Consider the following 17,361-nt stretch of genomic DNA (forward strand, 5'->3'; position numbering starts at 1 on the left):
GGGAACCCACAACAACAACTTCTGCACGCAGCCAACCTCGACGCGTGGCTAAGCATGTATCACGAGAAGAAATGGAACGCCGCAGACAAGAACGACGTTGCCTTCGTTGTGGTGACTCCACGCATTTTATCTCCCATTGCCCCTACGACAGTCCTAGGAACAGTACCCGCATGGCTCGCTCACACATTCATGGGCCGGAACTCGAAGATGAAGAAGAGCAGTTGAGGGAACAACCCAAGCTGGGAAAAGAATAGCTCCTGCAAAAAGTCTCTTGCAGGAGCACCACCAGCAGTTGATGGATCTACCTACATGGCGACCGGCCCCAGCAGCTCAGATAGACCTTCAGAAGGAGTGGAACGACTTCCGAAAAAGAGTCAAGTTTGACAGACCTGAATTCAGAGTATCCGCATTAGTCAATGGAGAACAGGTCAGCAGAACGTTAGTGGACACCGGTTGTACTACATATGGTATGGTTTCTGAGAATTTTACCCGAAAACATCAACTGGAGCGTGTAACCATCAAACCACGAACTATCGACGACTACAAGGGCCCAACGGATGATTGTATAAGGGAGGTAGCGAAAATCTCATTGAACGTGGGGGGAAACCACCAAAACACTGCATGGCTGTATGTTGTTCCTAAACTGGGTAGGGGACTCGACATGATTTTAGGCCTTGCATGGATAGACGACCAACAAGTGTTTATCGACCCGAATGGTCCGAAATTGCGCTTCACAAATGGCATTGTTGTTAGTAGCATGGAAGATCAACCACAAATGGATATCCAGCCCATCGGGGCGAACGCTTTTGCACTATGGAACCGACAAAAGAAAAAGGACAGCAGCGTACAGATTTTCGCCGCAAGTTTAAAGGACATTGAGAAAGCATTACGACCCAAATTGCTGACAGACCCCCGCACCAAACTACCACCTCATTACCATAAATTCCTATCAGTATTTGACCGGAAGGAAGCTGACAAGCAACCACCATATCGAGGACCAAATATCGACCATAAGATTGAACTCAATAAGAACGCTGATGGAACGACCCCTGAACCTCCATGGGGCCCCCTTTATAATATGTCAAGGGATGAACTGCTTGTGCTACGGAAGACATTGACAGAGTTGTTGGAAAAGAACTTCATACGTGTTAGCAATTCGCCTGCTGCAGCACCTGTATTGCTTGTCAAGAAACCTGGTGGAGGCTTGCGATTTTGTGTTGACTACCGAGCACTGAACGCCATTACAAAGAAGGACCGCTACCCCCTACCACTAATTAATGAAACATTGGAAAGAATTGGGAAAGCAAAATGGTTCACCAAGTTGGATGTTATTGCTGCTTTTCACAAGATTCGTGTCGCTGCCGGCGATGAATGGTTGACCGCATTCCGAACTCGATTTGGGCTGTTTGAATGGCTTGTAACACCATTTGGACTAGCCAATGCACCGAGCACCTTCCAACGCTATGTTAATTGGGTCCTACGAGATTTCCTAGATGAATTTGCTTCTGCTTACCTTGACGACATCTTGATATTTACGGATGGAACATTGTCAGAGCATCAAGAGCATGTCTGCAAAGTATTAGGCCGTCTCCAAGAGGCTGGCTTACAGATTGATATTGATAAATGCGAATTTGAAGTGAAGTCAACAAAATATTTAGGATTCATTATTGAGGCAGGAAAAGGTGTCAGCATGGATCCAGCAAAGGTTGAAGCAATCATGAACTGGGCTGCCCCTACCACTGTGAAAGGTGTCAGGTCATTTTTGGGATTCGCGAACTTCTACAGACGTTTCATCCGAAACTATTCTGAACTTACAACTCCACTAACAGCGTTGACTCAAAAAGATAAACCCTTTGTGTGGGATGATAAATGCAAGGAAAGCTTCCAACAGTTAAAAAGGATGTTTACAACGGCACCAATCCTCATGCAATTTGATCCAGACCGCGAGACTGTCGTCGAGACTGACTCATCAGGGTGGGCCACTGGTGGCGTACTTTCACAGTATGATGATGATGGTGTATTACGACCTTGCGCGTACTTTTCCAAGAAAAACACTCCTGCAGAGTGCAACTACCAGATTCATGACAAGGAACTTTTGGCGATCATCAATGCATTGAAAGAGTGGGAATCAGAGCTCATATCAGTGGTAAATTTCCAGATACTGACAGACCATCGCAATCTCCGTTATTTTACTACCATGAGACGACTGAATGAGAGACAGATGAGATGGGCAGATCTATTGAGCCGATACAACTTCACACTTCATTACCGACCAGGGAAGCTTGCAGGGCGCCCTGATGCACTGTCTCGACGAGAGCAGGATGTTCCTGTATTGGGTGATGAACGGCTAAAGCATCGCGAACAACGACTATTCGATCCTGAGATCCTCAAGGACGGACCAGTGGAAGGAAGCAGCAAAAGAGGACTAGTTGAAGAACCCCATCCTATTAATGTGTCCCGGATCCTTCTAGCACCAGTCGGCATGGAGCCCTATAACAGTGAGCCAAGCGCACCTCAAGGATATGAACAGGCGAACGAACCTACCAATCTCAATAGTGAGCGACCATCGTTGGAAGAGCTACTGGATATGACTCTTGATGAACATTGGGCTCGGGTAGAGCCACTAGATGAAAAGTATGGTCGTATACGAGAAGCAGTGCAAGTAGGAGCACATCAATTCCCACGTGAACTGGGGATCAAAGCCTCAATCTCAGAATGCTCTATTGAACCGAACAACCGCTTGTGCTACCGAGGCCGGCGATGGGTCCCTGACATTGAATCTCTGAGGACAAGGTTGCTACAAGAAACACATGACTCAGTACTTACAGGCCATCCAGGGAGGAGCGCAATGTATGCTATCCTGGCACGAAGGGTCTACTGGCCTGCAATCTCTGAGGATGTCAGACGATTTGTACGGAACTGTGACAAATGCAGTGCCAACAATGTATGGAGAGACCGCCGACAAGGCCTACTGAAGCCTCTACCAATTCCAGACCGAAAATGGAGATATATTGCAATTGACTTCATCGAGAAGTTACCAATCTCAAATGGTTATGAAAACATCATGGTTATTGTCGATCGCCTTGGAAAAGGTGTCATCCCCATACCCTGTGAGAAGATCGACACCTACACAGTAGCACAGAAGCTTATTCAGAGTTTCATTGGCTATCATGGCATTCCAGCCAGTATTGTATCAGACAGAGGAAGACAATTCACCAATGAGATGTGGAAGCGTTTTTGTGAGCTACTGGGGATCAAACGACAATTATCAACTGCCTACCACGCTGAAACCGATGGCCAAACTGAGCGAATGAATGCTACTATTGAACTATTCTTGCGCTCATTCTGTGATCACACACAATCGAACTGGGCGTCATTGCTACCAATGGCACAGCTTGCAATATGCAGCCGGGATGCTGCCTCCACAGGTGTCAGTCCATTCTTCCTTGACCACGGCTACCACGTCGATCCCTTTCAGTTAGAAGAGGATGTTGAAATCAACCTTTCAGCACCAGACCTGGGCACCATGCGTGAACGAGGTGAACGAATTGCAGCCAAGCTAAGGGGAGCTCTTGACATCGCCACAACAGAACTGGCTGTCGCCCAACAGAAACAAGAAGACTATGCCAATCGTCAAAGAGATGTCGCCCCTGAATACCAGGTTGGGCAGAAAGTCTGGCTTGACCTGCGCAATATACAAACAGAACGCCCTAGCAAGAAACTGGGAAGCAGGCAGGCAAAATTTACTGTGTTGGAAAAGATTGGATCCCACACCTACCGCCTCAACACACCAGGCACAATCCACAACGTGTTTCATACAGCGCTCCTCCGCCCAGCGGCAATGGATCCCTTCCCTAGCCAACGGAAAGATGACTACCAACCTCCTGCAGAAATGATCAATGGGAATGAAGAATATATGGTCGAACGAATACTAGATGAGCGTTTTCGACGGTGGGGACGAGGCGAAAGACATGAGTTTTTAGTCAAATACATTGGCTGGCAGGAACCGGAATGGAACGATGCGAGGAACATGGAGGATACCATAGCATTGGATGACTGGGAAACCTACAAAACGATGAATGGGATTGTTGTCCAATCGGCCTTGAGTATACCAAATGAGCCACCCCACGCCGGGGGGCGATCGCGGAGGCGACGAGGAAGGGGGTAATGTAACGGGCTAGGCCCGAAAGGCACCTCGAACCATAAATGGTTCTCGATTGAAGCTATTCACAAGAGCGTGCCGAAGTCAGGTGATCGTAGATCACCTGATCACGAGTATATAAATCCACCGCCAGCGTGTCTTTCTTTCTTTCTTTCTTTCCTTTCCCCAACGAGTTCTTTTGTACATATCTATATATTAGATAGCAAGGCTTCGGCCCATTACAATAAGTTCCAGCTCTAATTGCTCATTTTGAAGCTGTTTCAAGCGAACTTCTTCTTCTTTCCTTTTGACTTCTGCCTCCAGGTCTCGTAATTCTAATTCTTGACGGCGTTGTTCAATTGTCAGTATGTTTGTTGAAGCCACTCGGCGAAGATTCCGTGATGAGGTTGTAGATCTAAGTAGTTATCAACTAGTCAGTAACTGCTCAAGAAGCACTTGACATGAAAGTATACTTACTCATTATCAGCAACCTGAGAAGAAGAACCTCTTGAATTTTCATGTGAGATTTCAAAATTTTGACTGCTTGCTTGCCTCTCTGATTCAGCTGTTGAAGATAATCGCTGACGTTTATGGCCTCTTCCTATATTAAATTAAGTACTTGTCAATTACTTAAGAAGTACTTATATAACTTACTTTCCCGACTCATGTGTCGCAGATAGTTTGCCTCCATTGTAGAAGCTCGATATGAATGATGAATATTGAACTGCTGAAAATTATGATATTGAAGAATATCATCTTTGTCAAGTTTTGCAGAACTAAGATAGTTAGTGTTGTATCAAGCAGTTGATGAGTAGTTGGTAAGTACTTCCGAGCTGCTTCAGCCAAAGTCAAATATTTCCCTGAAGCATATGATTTTTGGTGTGATTGCTCAACAGCATTTGTATGGTTTCGTAGAATATTAAAATAATGTGGCTGAATTTTTGAGCATGATTCATTTAGACCTGCCTTAATAACTGCACTCTTTTTTTGTATGGCCCAGGTCTGGACTGCTGGCGATTCATATTCTATTCGATAGTTAGCAAGTACTTATTGAGTGGTTTATTACCACTTCAATACTAACGTATCAGTAGTTTAATCAACTCATCATACTCAGCCTCTGACTGGCAATCTAGGAGACTCATCATGCGACTCCAAAGGCCTGATCCTTTATTTTTAGTCCCAATTGCCTTTAAAATTGAGCGTTGAAAATGAACACGACAGAATATGATAATATGCTGTAACTGCCATGTAGGATCTTGGTGTTGAGGATCAATTTCAGAAAGATATTGCCCAAGCCCTGATTACTTAGTAACTGCATCAAAAGTACTTCAGGAGTGCTTACCTGTGTACTGTTTTGTGTCCATATCAACAATAATACCATGAATCCCAGATCCATGAATTGGATCAAATAGAACTGGTCGTCCAGAAACCTTCTCAATAAGATGGAATGCTCGCTTGAAAAGTAAATAGTAACCTTCAGTAGAATCCTCACTGGTAAAGACTCGAAGTAAAGTTATGACTAGTTGCCAAGTGGTTAGCAAGTAGCTCTCAAGCAGTTATGCAGATACTAACTTTTGCATTGATCTGGCATGAATGTTGCAAAAAGAACCTCATTCATCTCTTTGGATCGAATTCGCTTGAAAGACATATCAATTTCAAATGAAGATAAAGTTGATAATAAGTCAATCTGATCCTTGAAGGCACAAAATACCATTGTACCTTGAGAATCATGATATTTCTCTTGAATGTATTCCTAGGCACTTCATTAGCATTCTAATAGTCATTCAATGAGGCAATGGATGATTAGAACCACTTACATTGATTAGCGAATCCCGGTTCTGTAGGAATAGCAACCCATTAATATCCTGTCCATTAGGGTATGAAAGAAGTCGTTGTTTCTGGATAATTGTTGCAATTCGGTCTTTATTACAGAAGCTAGAGTGGATCTCTGCTAATGTAGAAGCACCATACTGCTGACAAAATGCCTCTAGTTGTGGACTTCGAAGAAATTGTGCTAACACTAGTTAGTATGTATTATTCAATCACTTGAGAACCAACCACTTACCTGTGGTCAAACTCGGATCTTGTATTTGTTGGATAATCCTTTTAACCCCTTGTAAAATTCGTTCTGGTGCCTTGCTTGGTGGTGGAGGTGGATGCTGGTGAATTCCATGGGATGTAAAGAGGATATATGGACATTCATTGATATCAACTGGCACTAAAGCAGTAAAAATAACACCACAGGAAGTATGCTGTAGTCTGCCTGGCCCCTGAAGGTGATCTCGATCTTTAACCAGTTAATAGGTGATTGACAATCACTTAAAAAACACTTACCGCAATACTTTCGTCGGGATGCTAATGATTCAAAAACACCACATTCTTCAGTTGGTGGCATAATATCATGATTAAAAAGGTCCTCAAGGAACTGTAGATCAATTGATGTATGGCCTTGAATAGATCCTCGATGATGTTTTGTTAAAAACTCATTGGATCCATTACTACAGCCAATATATGGTGGAAATTCACCATGGACATTCTATGACTAGTTAGAAATCACTTGGAGCATTGTAAAAAGATTTAACCAACCATTTGGGTATGCCGCTTAAAAACTGGCTTGCAAGTTGGAAGCTGGTCAATGCATGCATAACCCTTATTGAAAAATTCATTTTTTGACCGATAATAGCTAGAAGTACTTAGTAATTGCTTCAAAGCTGTTTAGGAGATGTTTAAATACCTGTATGCATTTCGTTTTCCAATATTTGCCTCCAGGATTTGGATATTCCTCTGAGTATTTCGAATCACATCCCAACAATCCTCATCAACAAATGTATGATGATAGGATTGAAGAAATGGATTCAAAAATTCACATGCGTAGATACCAGAGCATTTCCAAGTCCATCTTTTAACTAAACAGTTGAAAAATGGGCATTTGACTGGTCTCCTTGGTCCATGTTGTTGACGCCGTGAGTATTGAATCTGTAACTGATTAGCAAGCACTTTAAAAGCAATTAGAAAGTACTCAACAGTACCTCATGAACAAGCTGCTCCATTTCATTCTGTGATCGCCCTCTAGATGCAACAACATATGAATATCCATGAATATGACTTGTCGGATACTCTGGTAAGTCATCAATATATTCAATTTTTGATGTCTGGAGAGAATGGCTTTTTGAATTTGTGAGTTGTACAGGAATGCCCTATTTCCGCATTGAGCCGTTAGCAATCAGTTAACAAATACTCAATTAAAATAAATACCTCGACATTGGGATCAGTCTCTGGACTTGATGAAGTAAAATCTTCTAAATTGAAGATTTCAGGCTGAGGATCCATAGTAATGAGAAGATCAACGTATACTTTGAAATCACATACAACTGTAACATAAGAAGAAAATTGAAATTGAAATTCAGAGTAATGGGTATTGTATTTGAATAAATCGCGTGTCACGTCCTCGCTGATTAATGGTCTTGGCGGTCATAAGTGTCACGCGTCCACGTTTTTGAGGTGGCGTGATCTGTGGACACAGAAATCAGCGTGGTTGCAGATGACGAGGCCTCGTTTTTTGGGTCGCGTGTCACGTTCCTGCTGATTAATGGCCTTGGCGGTCATGTGACTAAAATACAGACGGAAACGGCCTGTGTAAAGTTTCAGTCCGCGTCACTAATTTCAACTACCTTACATGACTTCCCTATCCATCGAAACGTCTATGGATTTAATAAAAACCAATGTACATGCGATTGGAATATAGATTCTAATCAATTGATTCAGAGGTGCTATATTTGGTACCTGTATGAGACAGCCAATAGCTACCTGAAGTTGTTTGCCGGCAAAAATATATATATTTGTTGCGGAATAAATTAGGGTCACAAATCTCACATATAGATTGTTCTTCAGCACTTGCTGGCTACTGATAAAAAGATACAATGGAAAAATAAAAGGCAGTGAGATGATGAAGGCTCAACATTACTATATAAACAGTTTCTGGATGCTTGTTGAGTACTTGCTAATCAGTTTGCTGCTGTTCCTGAATTTGAATCCGCTGCCTCATAAGTGTAACGGGCTAGGCCCGAAAGGCACCTCGAACCATAAATGGTTCTCGATTGAAGCTATTCACAAGAGCGTGCCGAAGTCAGGTGATCGTAGATCACCTGATCACGAGTATATAAATCCACCGCCAGCGTGTCTTTCTTTCTTTCTTTCTTTCCTTTCCCCAACGAGTTCTTTTGTACATATCTATATATTAGATAGCAAGGCTTCGGCCCATTACATTAGAACTCGTTCGCCCTCATCTATCTACTTATTTATTGAACAACGGATTACGCATCGGATTGAACGCGCAACGGATCGTACATCGCACACTGGACACACTGGACACACTGGACACACTGGAAACACTGGACACACTGGACACATTGAACGATTGGACATACCGGATAACTGGATACATTGGACATCGGATATCAGACATCGAAATTCACGGATAGTTGAGCTATTTACAAACAAATCAATAGTCAAGTCAGTCATATGACCACATTTTCAGCGGAAATCAGCGACCACGAGTCAAACGACCAAACCGACGGCAACATGGGAGACAATATACACTCAGGAGGGACCACCACTCCTGTCCCACAAGATCTTGTCGCAGTTATTGCAGGACTTCAACGACAACTGCAACAAATGGAAGAACGGCGGATTGAAGATCTTCGTCGTCTCAAAGAAGAGTTGACGAGCCCACCCAGAGAGCCCTTGCCACAACCGACTATTGAAGAGATAGCCCCCCAACCAATGGCGGACCCTGTTAGGAGACCTCGACCCAAGCTGACAGACCCAGAAGTCTTTGATGGTCGAAACCGAAGTCTCTACCGTCCGTTTCGAAGCAAGCTGCGCGCTAAACTTGAGGTCGATAAAGAAGCCTTGGGCAATGCCTATGATCGTATGTGGTATGCTTTTGGCCGTCTAACAGATGGGGCTGCTATGCAGGTGCTGCCCTGGATGGAGCGGTTTGCTAAGAAAGGAGCTACTGAGAGCCAGCTGGACGGAATGCTTGATCAAATGGACTTCATCTTTCTGGACCGGAATCTGGAGGAGAAGGCTGTACGAGACCTTGCAAGCTTGAAACAGAACAACAAGCCCTTCACAGTCTTTCTCACTGAGTTCAACCGACTACTCATGGAAGCTGATGGCCATAACTGGCCTGAAAACACAAAAAGGTCCTACCTAGACAATGCATTAAACCGTGAGATGAACACACGCCTTGAAACTGTTGAAAAGAAAAATGGATTTGAAGACTATTGCCGCCAGCTACAGCAGATTGCGGACCGGATGGAGAAGAACCAATTGCGGTACTCACGGAACAATAAGCATACCACCTCAACTTCTCCAGCTCACCCTGTGAATACCACCCGTGCTTCCTCTCCACCCCAAGATATGGACTGGGAACCCACAACAACAACTTCTGCACGCAGCCAACCTCGACGCGTGGCTAAGCATGTATCACGAGAAGAAATGGAACGCCGCAGACAAGAACGACGTTGCCTTCGTTGTGGTGACTCCACGCATTTTATCTCCCATTGCCCCTACGACAGTCCTAGGAACAGTACCCGCATGGCTCGCTCACACATTCATGGGCCGGAACTCGAAGATGAAGAAGAGCAGTTGAGGGAACAACCCAAGCTGGGAAAAGAATAGCTCCTGCAAAAAGTCTCTTGCAGGAGCACCACCAGCAGTTGATGGATCTACCTACATGGCGACCGGCCCCAGCAGCTCAGATAGACCTTCAGAAGGAGTGGAACGACTTCCGAAAAAGAGTCAAGTTTGACAGACCTGAATTCAGAGTATCCGCATTAGTCAATGGAGAACAGGTCAGCAGAACGTTAGTGGACACCGGTTGTACTACATATGGTATGGTTTCTGAGAATTTTACCCGAAAACATCAACTGGAGCGTGTAACCATCAAACCACGAACTATCGACGACTACAAGGGCCCAACGGATGATTGTATAAGGGAGGTAGCGAAAATCTCATTGAACGTGGGGGAAACCACCAAAACACTGCATGGCTGTATGTTGTTCCTAAACTGGGTAGGGGACTCGACATGATTTTAGGCCTTGCATGGATAGACGACCAACAAGTGTTTATCGACCCGAATGGTCCGAAATTGCGCTTCACAAATGGCATTGTTGTTAGTAGCATGGAAGATCAACCACAAATGGATATCCAGCCCATCGGGGCGAACGCTTTTGCACTATGGAACCGACAAAAGAAAAAGGACAGCAGCGTACAGATTTTCGCCGCAAGTTTAAAGGACATTGAGAAAGCATTACGACCCAAATTGCTGACAGACCCCCGCACCAAACTACCACCTCATTACCATAAATTCCTATCAGTATTTGACCGGAAGGAAGCTGACAAGCAACCACCATATCGAGGACCAAATATCGACCATAAGATTGAACTCAATAAGAACGCTGATGGAACGACCCCTGAACCTCCATGGGGCCCCCTTTATAATATGTCAAGGGATGAACTGCTTGTGCTACGGAAGACATTGACAGAGTTGTTGGAAAAGAACTTCATACGTGTTAGCAATTCGCCTGCTGCAGCACCTGTATTGCTTGTCAAGAAACCTGGTGGAGGCTTGCGATTTTGTGTTGACTACCGAGCACTGAACGCCATTACAAAGAAGGACCGCTACCCCCTACCACTAATTAATGAAACATTGGAAAGAATTGGGAAAGCAAAATGGTTCACCAAGTTGGATGTTATTGCTGCTTTTCACAAGATTCGTGTCGCTGCCGGCGATGAATGGTTGACCGCATTCCGAACTCGATTTGGGCTGTTTGAATGGCTTGTAACACCATTTGGACTAGCCAATGCACCGAGCACCTTCCAACGCTATGTTAATTGGGTCCTACGAGATTTCCTAGATGAATTTGCTTCTGCTTACCTTGACGACATCTTGATATTTACGGATGGAACATTGTCAGAGCATCAAGAGCATGTCTGCAAAGTATTAGGCCGTCTCCAAGAGGCTGGCTTACAGATTGATATTGATAAATGCGAATTTGAAGTGAAGTCAACAAAATATTTAGGATTCATTATTGAGGCAGGAAAAGGTGTCAGCATGGATCCAGCAAAGGTTGAAGCAATCATGAACTGGGCTGCCCCTACCACTGTGAAAGGTGTCAGGTCATTTTTGGGATTCGCGAACTTCTACAGACGTTTCATCCGAAACTATTCTGAACTTACAACTCCACTAACAGCGTTGACTCAAAAAGATAAACCCTTTGTGTGGGATGATAAATGCAAGGAAAGCTTCCAACAGTTAAAAAGGATGTTTACAACGGCACCAATCCTCATGCAATTTGATCCAGACCGCGAGACTGTCGTCGAGACTGACTCATCAGGGTGGGCCACTGGTGGCGTACTTTCACAGTATGATGATGATGGTGTATTACGACCTTGCGCGTACTTTTCCAAGAAAAACACTCCTGCAGAGTGCAACTACCAGATTCATGACAAGGAACTTTTGGCGATCATCAATGCATTGAAAGAGTGGGAATCAGAGCTCATATCAGTGGTAAATTTCCAGATACTGACAGACCATCGCAATCTCCGTTATTTTACTACCATGAGACGACTGAATGAGAGACAGATGAGATGGGCAGATCTATTGAGCCGATACAACTTCACACTTCATTACCGACCAGGGAAGCTTGCAGGGCGCCCTGATGCACTGTCTCGACGAGAGCAGGATGTTCCTGTATTGGGTGATGAACGGCTAAAGCATCGCGAACAACGACTATTCGATCCTGAGATCCTCAAGGACGGACCAGTGGAAGGAAGCAGCAAAAGAGGACTAGTTGAAGAACCCCATCCTATTAATGTGTCCCGGATCCTTCTAGCACCAGTCGGCATGGAGCCCTATAACAGTGAGCCAAGCGCACCTCAAGGATATGAACAGGCGAACGAACCTACCAATCTCAATAGTGAGCGACCATCGTTGGAAGAGCTACTGGATATGACTCTTGATGAACATTGGGCTCGGGTAGAGCCACTAGATGAAAAGTATGGTCGTATACGAGAAGCAGTGCAAGTAGGAGCACATCAATTCCCACGTGAACTGGGGATCAAAGCCTCAATCTCAGAATGCTCTATTGAACCGAACAACCGCTTGTGCTACCGAGGCCGGCGATGGGTCCCTGACATTGAATCTCTGAGGACAAGGTTGCTACAAGAAACACATGACTCAGTACTTACAGGCCATCCAGGGAGGAGCGCAATGTATGCTATCCTGGCACGAAGGGTCTACTGGCCTGCAATCTCTGAGGATGTCAGACGATTTGTACGGAACTGTGACAAATGCAGTGCCAACAATGTATGGAGAGACCGCCGACAAGGCCTACTGAAGCCTCTACCAATTCCAGACCGAAAATGGAGATATATTGCAATTGACTTCATCGAGAAGTTACCAATCTCAAATGGTTATGAAAACATCATGGTTATTGTCGATCGCCTTGGAAAAGGTGTCATCCCCATACCCTGTGAGAAGATCGACACCTACACAGTAGCACAGAAGCTTATTCAGAGTTTCATTGGCTATCATGGCATTCCAGCCAGTATTGTATCAGACAGAGGAAGACAATTCACCAATGAGATGTGGAAGCGTTTTTGTGAGCTACTGGGGATCAAACGACAATTATCAACTGCCTACCACGCTGAAACCGATGGCCAAACTGAGCGAATGAATGCTACTATTGAACTATTCTTGCGCTCATTCTGTGATCACACACAATCGAACTGGGCGTCATTGCTACCAATGGCACAGCTTGCAATATGCAGCCGGGATGCTGCCTCCACAGGTGTCAGTCCATTCTTCCTTGACCACGGCTACCACGTCGATCCCTTTCAGTTAGAAGAGGATGTTGAAATCAACCTTTCAGCACCAGACCTGGGCACCATGCGTGAACGAGGTGAACGAATTGCAGCCAAGCTAAGGGGAGCTCTTGACATCGCCACAACAGAACTGGCTGTCGCCCAACAGAAACAAGAAGACTATGCCAATCGTCAAAGAGATGTCGCCCCTGAATACCAGGTTGGGCAGAAAGTCTGGCTTGACCTGCGCAATATACAAACAGAACGCCCTAGCAAGAAACTGGGAAGCAGGCAGGCAAAATTTACTGTGTTGGAAAAGATTGGATCCCACACCTACCGCCTCAACACACCAGGCACAATCCACAACGTGTTTCATACAGCGCTCCTCCGCCCAGCGGCAATGGATCCCTTCCCTAGCCAACGGAAAGATGACTACCAACCTCCTGCAGAAATGATCAATGGGAATGAAGAATATATGGTCGAACGAATACTAGATGAGCGTTTTCGACGGTGGGGACGAGGCGAAAGACATGAGTTTTTAGTCAAATACATTGGCTGGCAGGAACCGGAATGGAACGATGCGAGGAACATGGAGGATACCATAGCATTGGATGACTGGGAAACCTACAAAACGATGAATGGGATTGTTGTCCAATCGGCCTTGAGTATACCAAATGAGCCACCCCACGCCGGGGGCGATCGCGGAGGCGACGAGGAAGGGGGTAATGTAACGGGCTAGGCCCGAAAGGCACCTCGAACCATAAATGGTTCTCGATTGAAGCTATTCACAAGAGCGTGCCGAAGTCAGGTGATCGTAGATCACCTGATCACGAGTATATAAATCCACCGCCAGCGTGTCTTTCTTTCTTTCTTTCTTTCCTTTCCCCAACGAGTTCTTTTGTACATATCTATATATTAGATAGCAAGGCTTCGGCCCATTACAATAAGTTCCAGCTCTAATTGCTCATTTTGAAGCTGTTTCAAGCGAACTTCTTCTTCTTTCCTTTTGACTTCTGCCTCCAGGTCTCGTAATTCTAATTCTTGACGGCGTTGTTCAATTGTCAGTATGTTTGTTGAAGCCACTCGGCGAAGATTCCGTGATGAGGTTGTAGATCTAAGTAGTTATCAACTAGTCAGTAACTGCTCAAGAAGCACTTGACATGAAAGTATACTTACTCATTATCAGCAACCTGAGAAGAAGAACCTCTTGAATTTTCATGTGAGATTTCAAAATTTTGACTGCTTGCTTGCCTCTCTGATTCAGCTGTTGAAGATAATCGCTGACGTTTATGGCCTCTTCCTATATTAAATTAAGTACTTGTCAATTACTTAAGAAGTACTTATATAACTTACTTTCCCGACTCATGTGTCGCAGATAGTTTGCCTCCATTGTAGAAGCTCGATATGAATGATGAATATTGAACTGCTGAAAATTATGATATTGAAGAATATCATCTTTGTCAAGTTTTGCAGAACTAAGATAGTTAGTGTTGTATCAAGCAGTTGATGAGTAGTTGGTAAGTACTTCCGAGCTGCTTCAGCCAAAGTCAAATATTTCCCTGAAGCATATGATTTTTGGTGTGATTGCTCAACAGCATTTGTATGGTTTCGTAGAATATTAAAATAATGTGGCTGAATTTTTGAGCATGATTCATTTAGACCTGCCTTAATAACTGCACTCTTTTTTTGTATGGCCCAGGTCTGGACTGCTGGCGATTCATATTCTATTCGATAGTTAGCAAGTACTTATTGAGTGGTTTATTACCACTTCAATACTAACGTATCAGTAGTTTAATCAACTCATCATACTCAGCCTCTGACTGGCAATCTAGGAGACTCATCATGCGACTCCAAAGGCCTGATCCTTTATTTTTAGTCCCAATTGCCTTTAAAATTGAGCGTTGAAAATGAACACGACAGAATATGATAATATGCTGTAACTGCCATGTAGGATCTTGGTGTTGAGGATCAATTTCAGAAAGATATTGCCCAAGCCCTGATTACTTAGTAACTGCATCAAAAGTACTTCAGGAGTGCTTACCTGTGTACTGTTTTGTGTCCATATCAACAATAATACCATGAATCCCAGATCCATGAATTGGATCAAATAGAACTGGTCGTCCAGAAACCTTCTCAATAAGATGGAATGCTCGCTTGAAAAGTAAATAGTAACCTTCAGTAGAATCCTCACTGGTAAAGACTCGAAGTAAAGTTATGACTAGTTGCCAAGTGGTTAGCAAGTAGCTCTCAAGCAGTTATGCAGATACTAACTTTTGCATTGATCTGGCATGAATGTTGCAAAAAGAACCTCATTCATCTCTTTGGATCGAATTCGCTTGAAAGACATATCAATTTCAAATGAAGATAAAGTTGATAATAAGTCAATCTGATCCTTGAAGGCACAAAATACCATTGTACCTTGAGAATCATGATATTTCTCTTGAATGTATTCCTAGGCACTTCATTAGCATTCTAATAGTCATTCAATGAGGCAATGGATGATTAGAACCACTTACATTGATTAGCGAATCCCGGTTCTGTAGGAATAGCAACCCATTAATATCCTGTCCATTAGGGTATGAAAGAAGTCGTTGTTTCTGGATAATTGTTGCAATTCGGTCTTTATTACAGAAGCTAGAGTGGATCTCTGCTAATGTAGAAGCACCATACTGCTGACAAAATGCCTCTAGTTGTGGACTTCGAAGAAATTGTGCTAACACTAGTTAGTATGTATTATTCAATCACTTGAGAACCAACCACTTACCTGTGGTCAAACTCGGATCTTGTATTTGTTGGATAATCCTTTTAACCCCTTGTAAAATTCGTTCTGGTGCCTTGCTTGGTGGTGGAGGTGGATGCTGGTGAATTCCATGGGATGTAAAGAGGATATATGGACATTCATTGATATCAACTGGCACTAAAGCAGTAAAAATAACACCACAGGAAGTATGCTGTAGTCTGCCTGGCCCCTGAAGGTGATCTCGATCTTTAACCAGTTAATAGGTGATTGACAATCACTTAAAAAACACTTACCGCAATACTTTCGTCGGGATGCTAATGATTCAAAAACACCACATTCTTCAGTTGGTGGCATAATATCATGATTAAAAAGGTCCTCAAGGAACTGTAGATCAATTGATGTATGGCCTTGAATAGATCCTCGATGATGTTTTGTTAAAAACTCATTGGATCCATTACTACAGCCAATATATGGTGGAAATTCACCATGGACATTCTATGACTAGTTAGAAATCACTTGGAGCATTGTAAAAAGATTTAACCAACCATTTGGGTATGCCGCTTAAAAACTGGCTTGCAAGTTGGAAGCTGGTCAATGCATGCATAACCCTTATTGAAAAATTCATTTTTTGACCGATAATAGCTAGAAGTACTTAGTAATTGCTTCAAAGCTGTTTAGGAGATGTTTAAATACCTGTATGCATTTCGTTTTCCAATATTTGCCTCCAGGATTTGGATATTCCTCTGAGTATTTCGAATCACATCCCAACAATCCTCATCAACAAATGTATGATGATAGGATTGAAGAAATGGATTCAAAAATTCACATGCGTAGATACCAGAGCATTTCCAAGTCCATCTTTTAACTAAACAGTTGAAAAATGGGCATTTGACTGGTCTCCTTGGTCCATGTTGTTGACGCCGTGAGTATTGAATCTGTAACTGATTAGCAAGCACTTTAAAAGCAATTAGAAAGTACTCAACAGTACCTCATGAACAAGCTGCTCCATTTCATTCTGTGATCGCCCTCTAGATGCAACAACATATGAATATCCATGAATATGACTTGTCGGATACTCTGGTAAGTCATCAATATATTCAATTTTTGATGTCTGGAGAGAATGGCTTTTTGAATTTGTGAGTTGTACAGGAATGCCCTATTTCCGCATTGAGCCGTTAGCAATCAGTTAACAAATACTCAATTAAAATAAATACCTCGACATTGGGATCAGTCTCTGGACTTGATGAAGTAAAATCTTCTAAATTGAAGATTTCAGGCTGAGGATCCATAGTAATGAGAAGATCAACGTATACTTTGAAATCACATACAACTGTAACATAAGAAGAAAATTGAAATTGAAATTCAGAGTAATGGGTATTGTATTTGAATAAATCGCGTGTCACGTCCTCGCTGATTAATGGTCTTGGCGGTCATAAGTGTCACGCGTCCACGTTTTTGAGGTGGCGTGATCTGTGGACACGAAATCAGCAACGCCATGGCCAAGGGCTTACTTATGTAAGTGCGTGGAACTACCGGAGGACAGGCATCCCCATCCCACGAGATTGGAGCATCCAGTGGCGATGCGATGGAGTCGGCCAACAGAGTTTGG

The 17,361-nt window shown here is 43.6% G+C and overlaps 3 protein-coding genes across 3 annotated transcripts; 1 reads left to right on the plus strand and 2 right to left on the minus strand.

Moving 5' to 3' along the window:
- Positions 1-4,357: 4,357 nt before the first annotated feature.
- On the minus strand, positions 4,358-4,832 carry ACHE_50957A (uncharacterized protein; the record flags this gene model as incomplete). The annotated part of the gene is made up of 3 exons (XM_043280731.1): positions 4,358-4,556; positions 4,619-4,742; positions 4,796-4,832. 3 exons carry the CDS (start codon positions 4,830-4,832, stop codon positions 4,358-4,360), a joined length of 360 nt encoding a protein of 119 aa, XP_043138281.1.
- A 3,830-nt stretch (positions 4,833-8,662) lies between these two features.
- On the plus strand, positions 8,663-9,826 carry ACHE_50958S (uncharacterized protein; the record flags this gene model as incomplete). The annotated part of the gene is made up of 1 exon (XM_043280732.1): positions 8,663-9,826. One exon carries the CDS (start codon positions 8,663-8,665, stop codon positions 9,824-9,826), a length of 1,164 nt encoding a protein of 387 aa, XP_043138282.1.
- Positions 9,827-13,927: 4,101 nt separating this feature from the next.
- ACHE_50959A (uncharacterized protein) lies at positions 13,928-14,402 on the minus strand (the record flags this gene model as incomplete). The annotated part of the gene is made up of 3 exons (XM_043280733.1): positions 13,928-14,126; positions 14,189-14,312; positions 14,366-14,402. 3 exons carry the CDS (start codon positions 14,400-14,402, stop codon positions 13,928-13,930), a joined length of 360 nt encoding a protein of 119 aa, XP_043138283.1.
- Between the last annotated feature and the right edge of the window lie 2,959 nt (positions 14,403-17,361).

This window comes from Aspergillus chevalieri, chromosome 5 (genome assembly GCF_016861735.1).
Source record: "Aspergillus chevalieri M1 DNA, chromosome 5, nearly complete sequence".
NCBI lineage: Eukaryota > Fungi > Ascomycota > Eurotiomycetes > Eurotiales > Aspergillaceae > Aspergillus > Aspergillus chevalieri.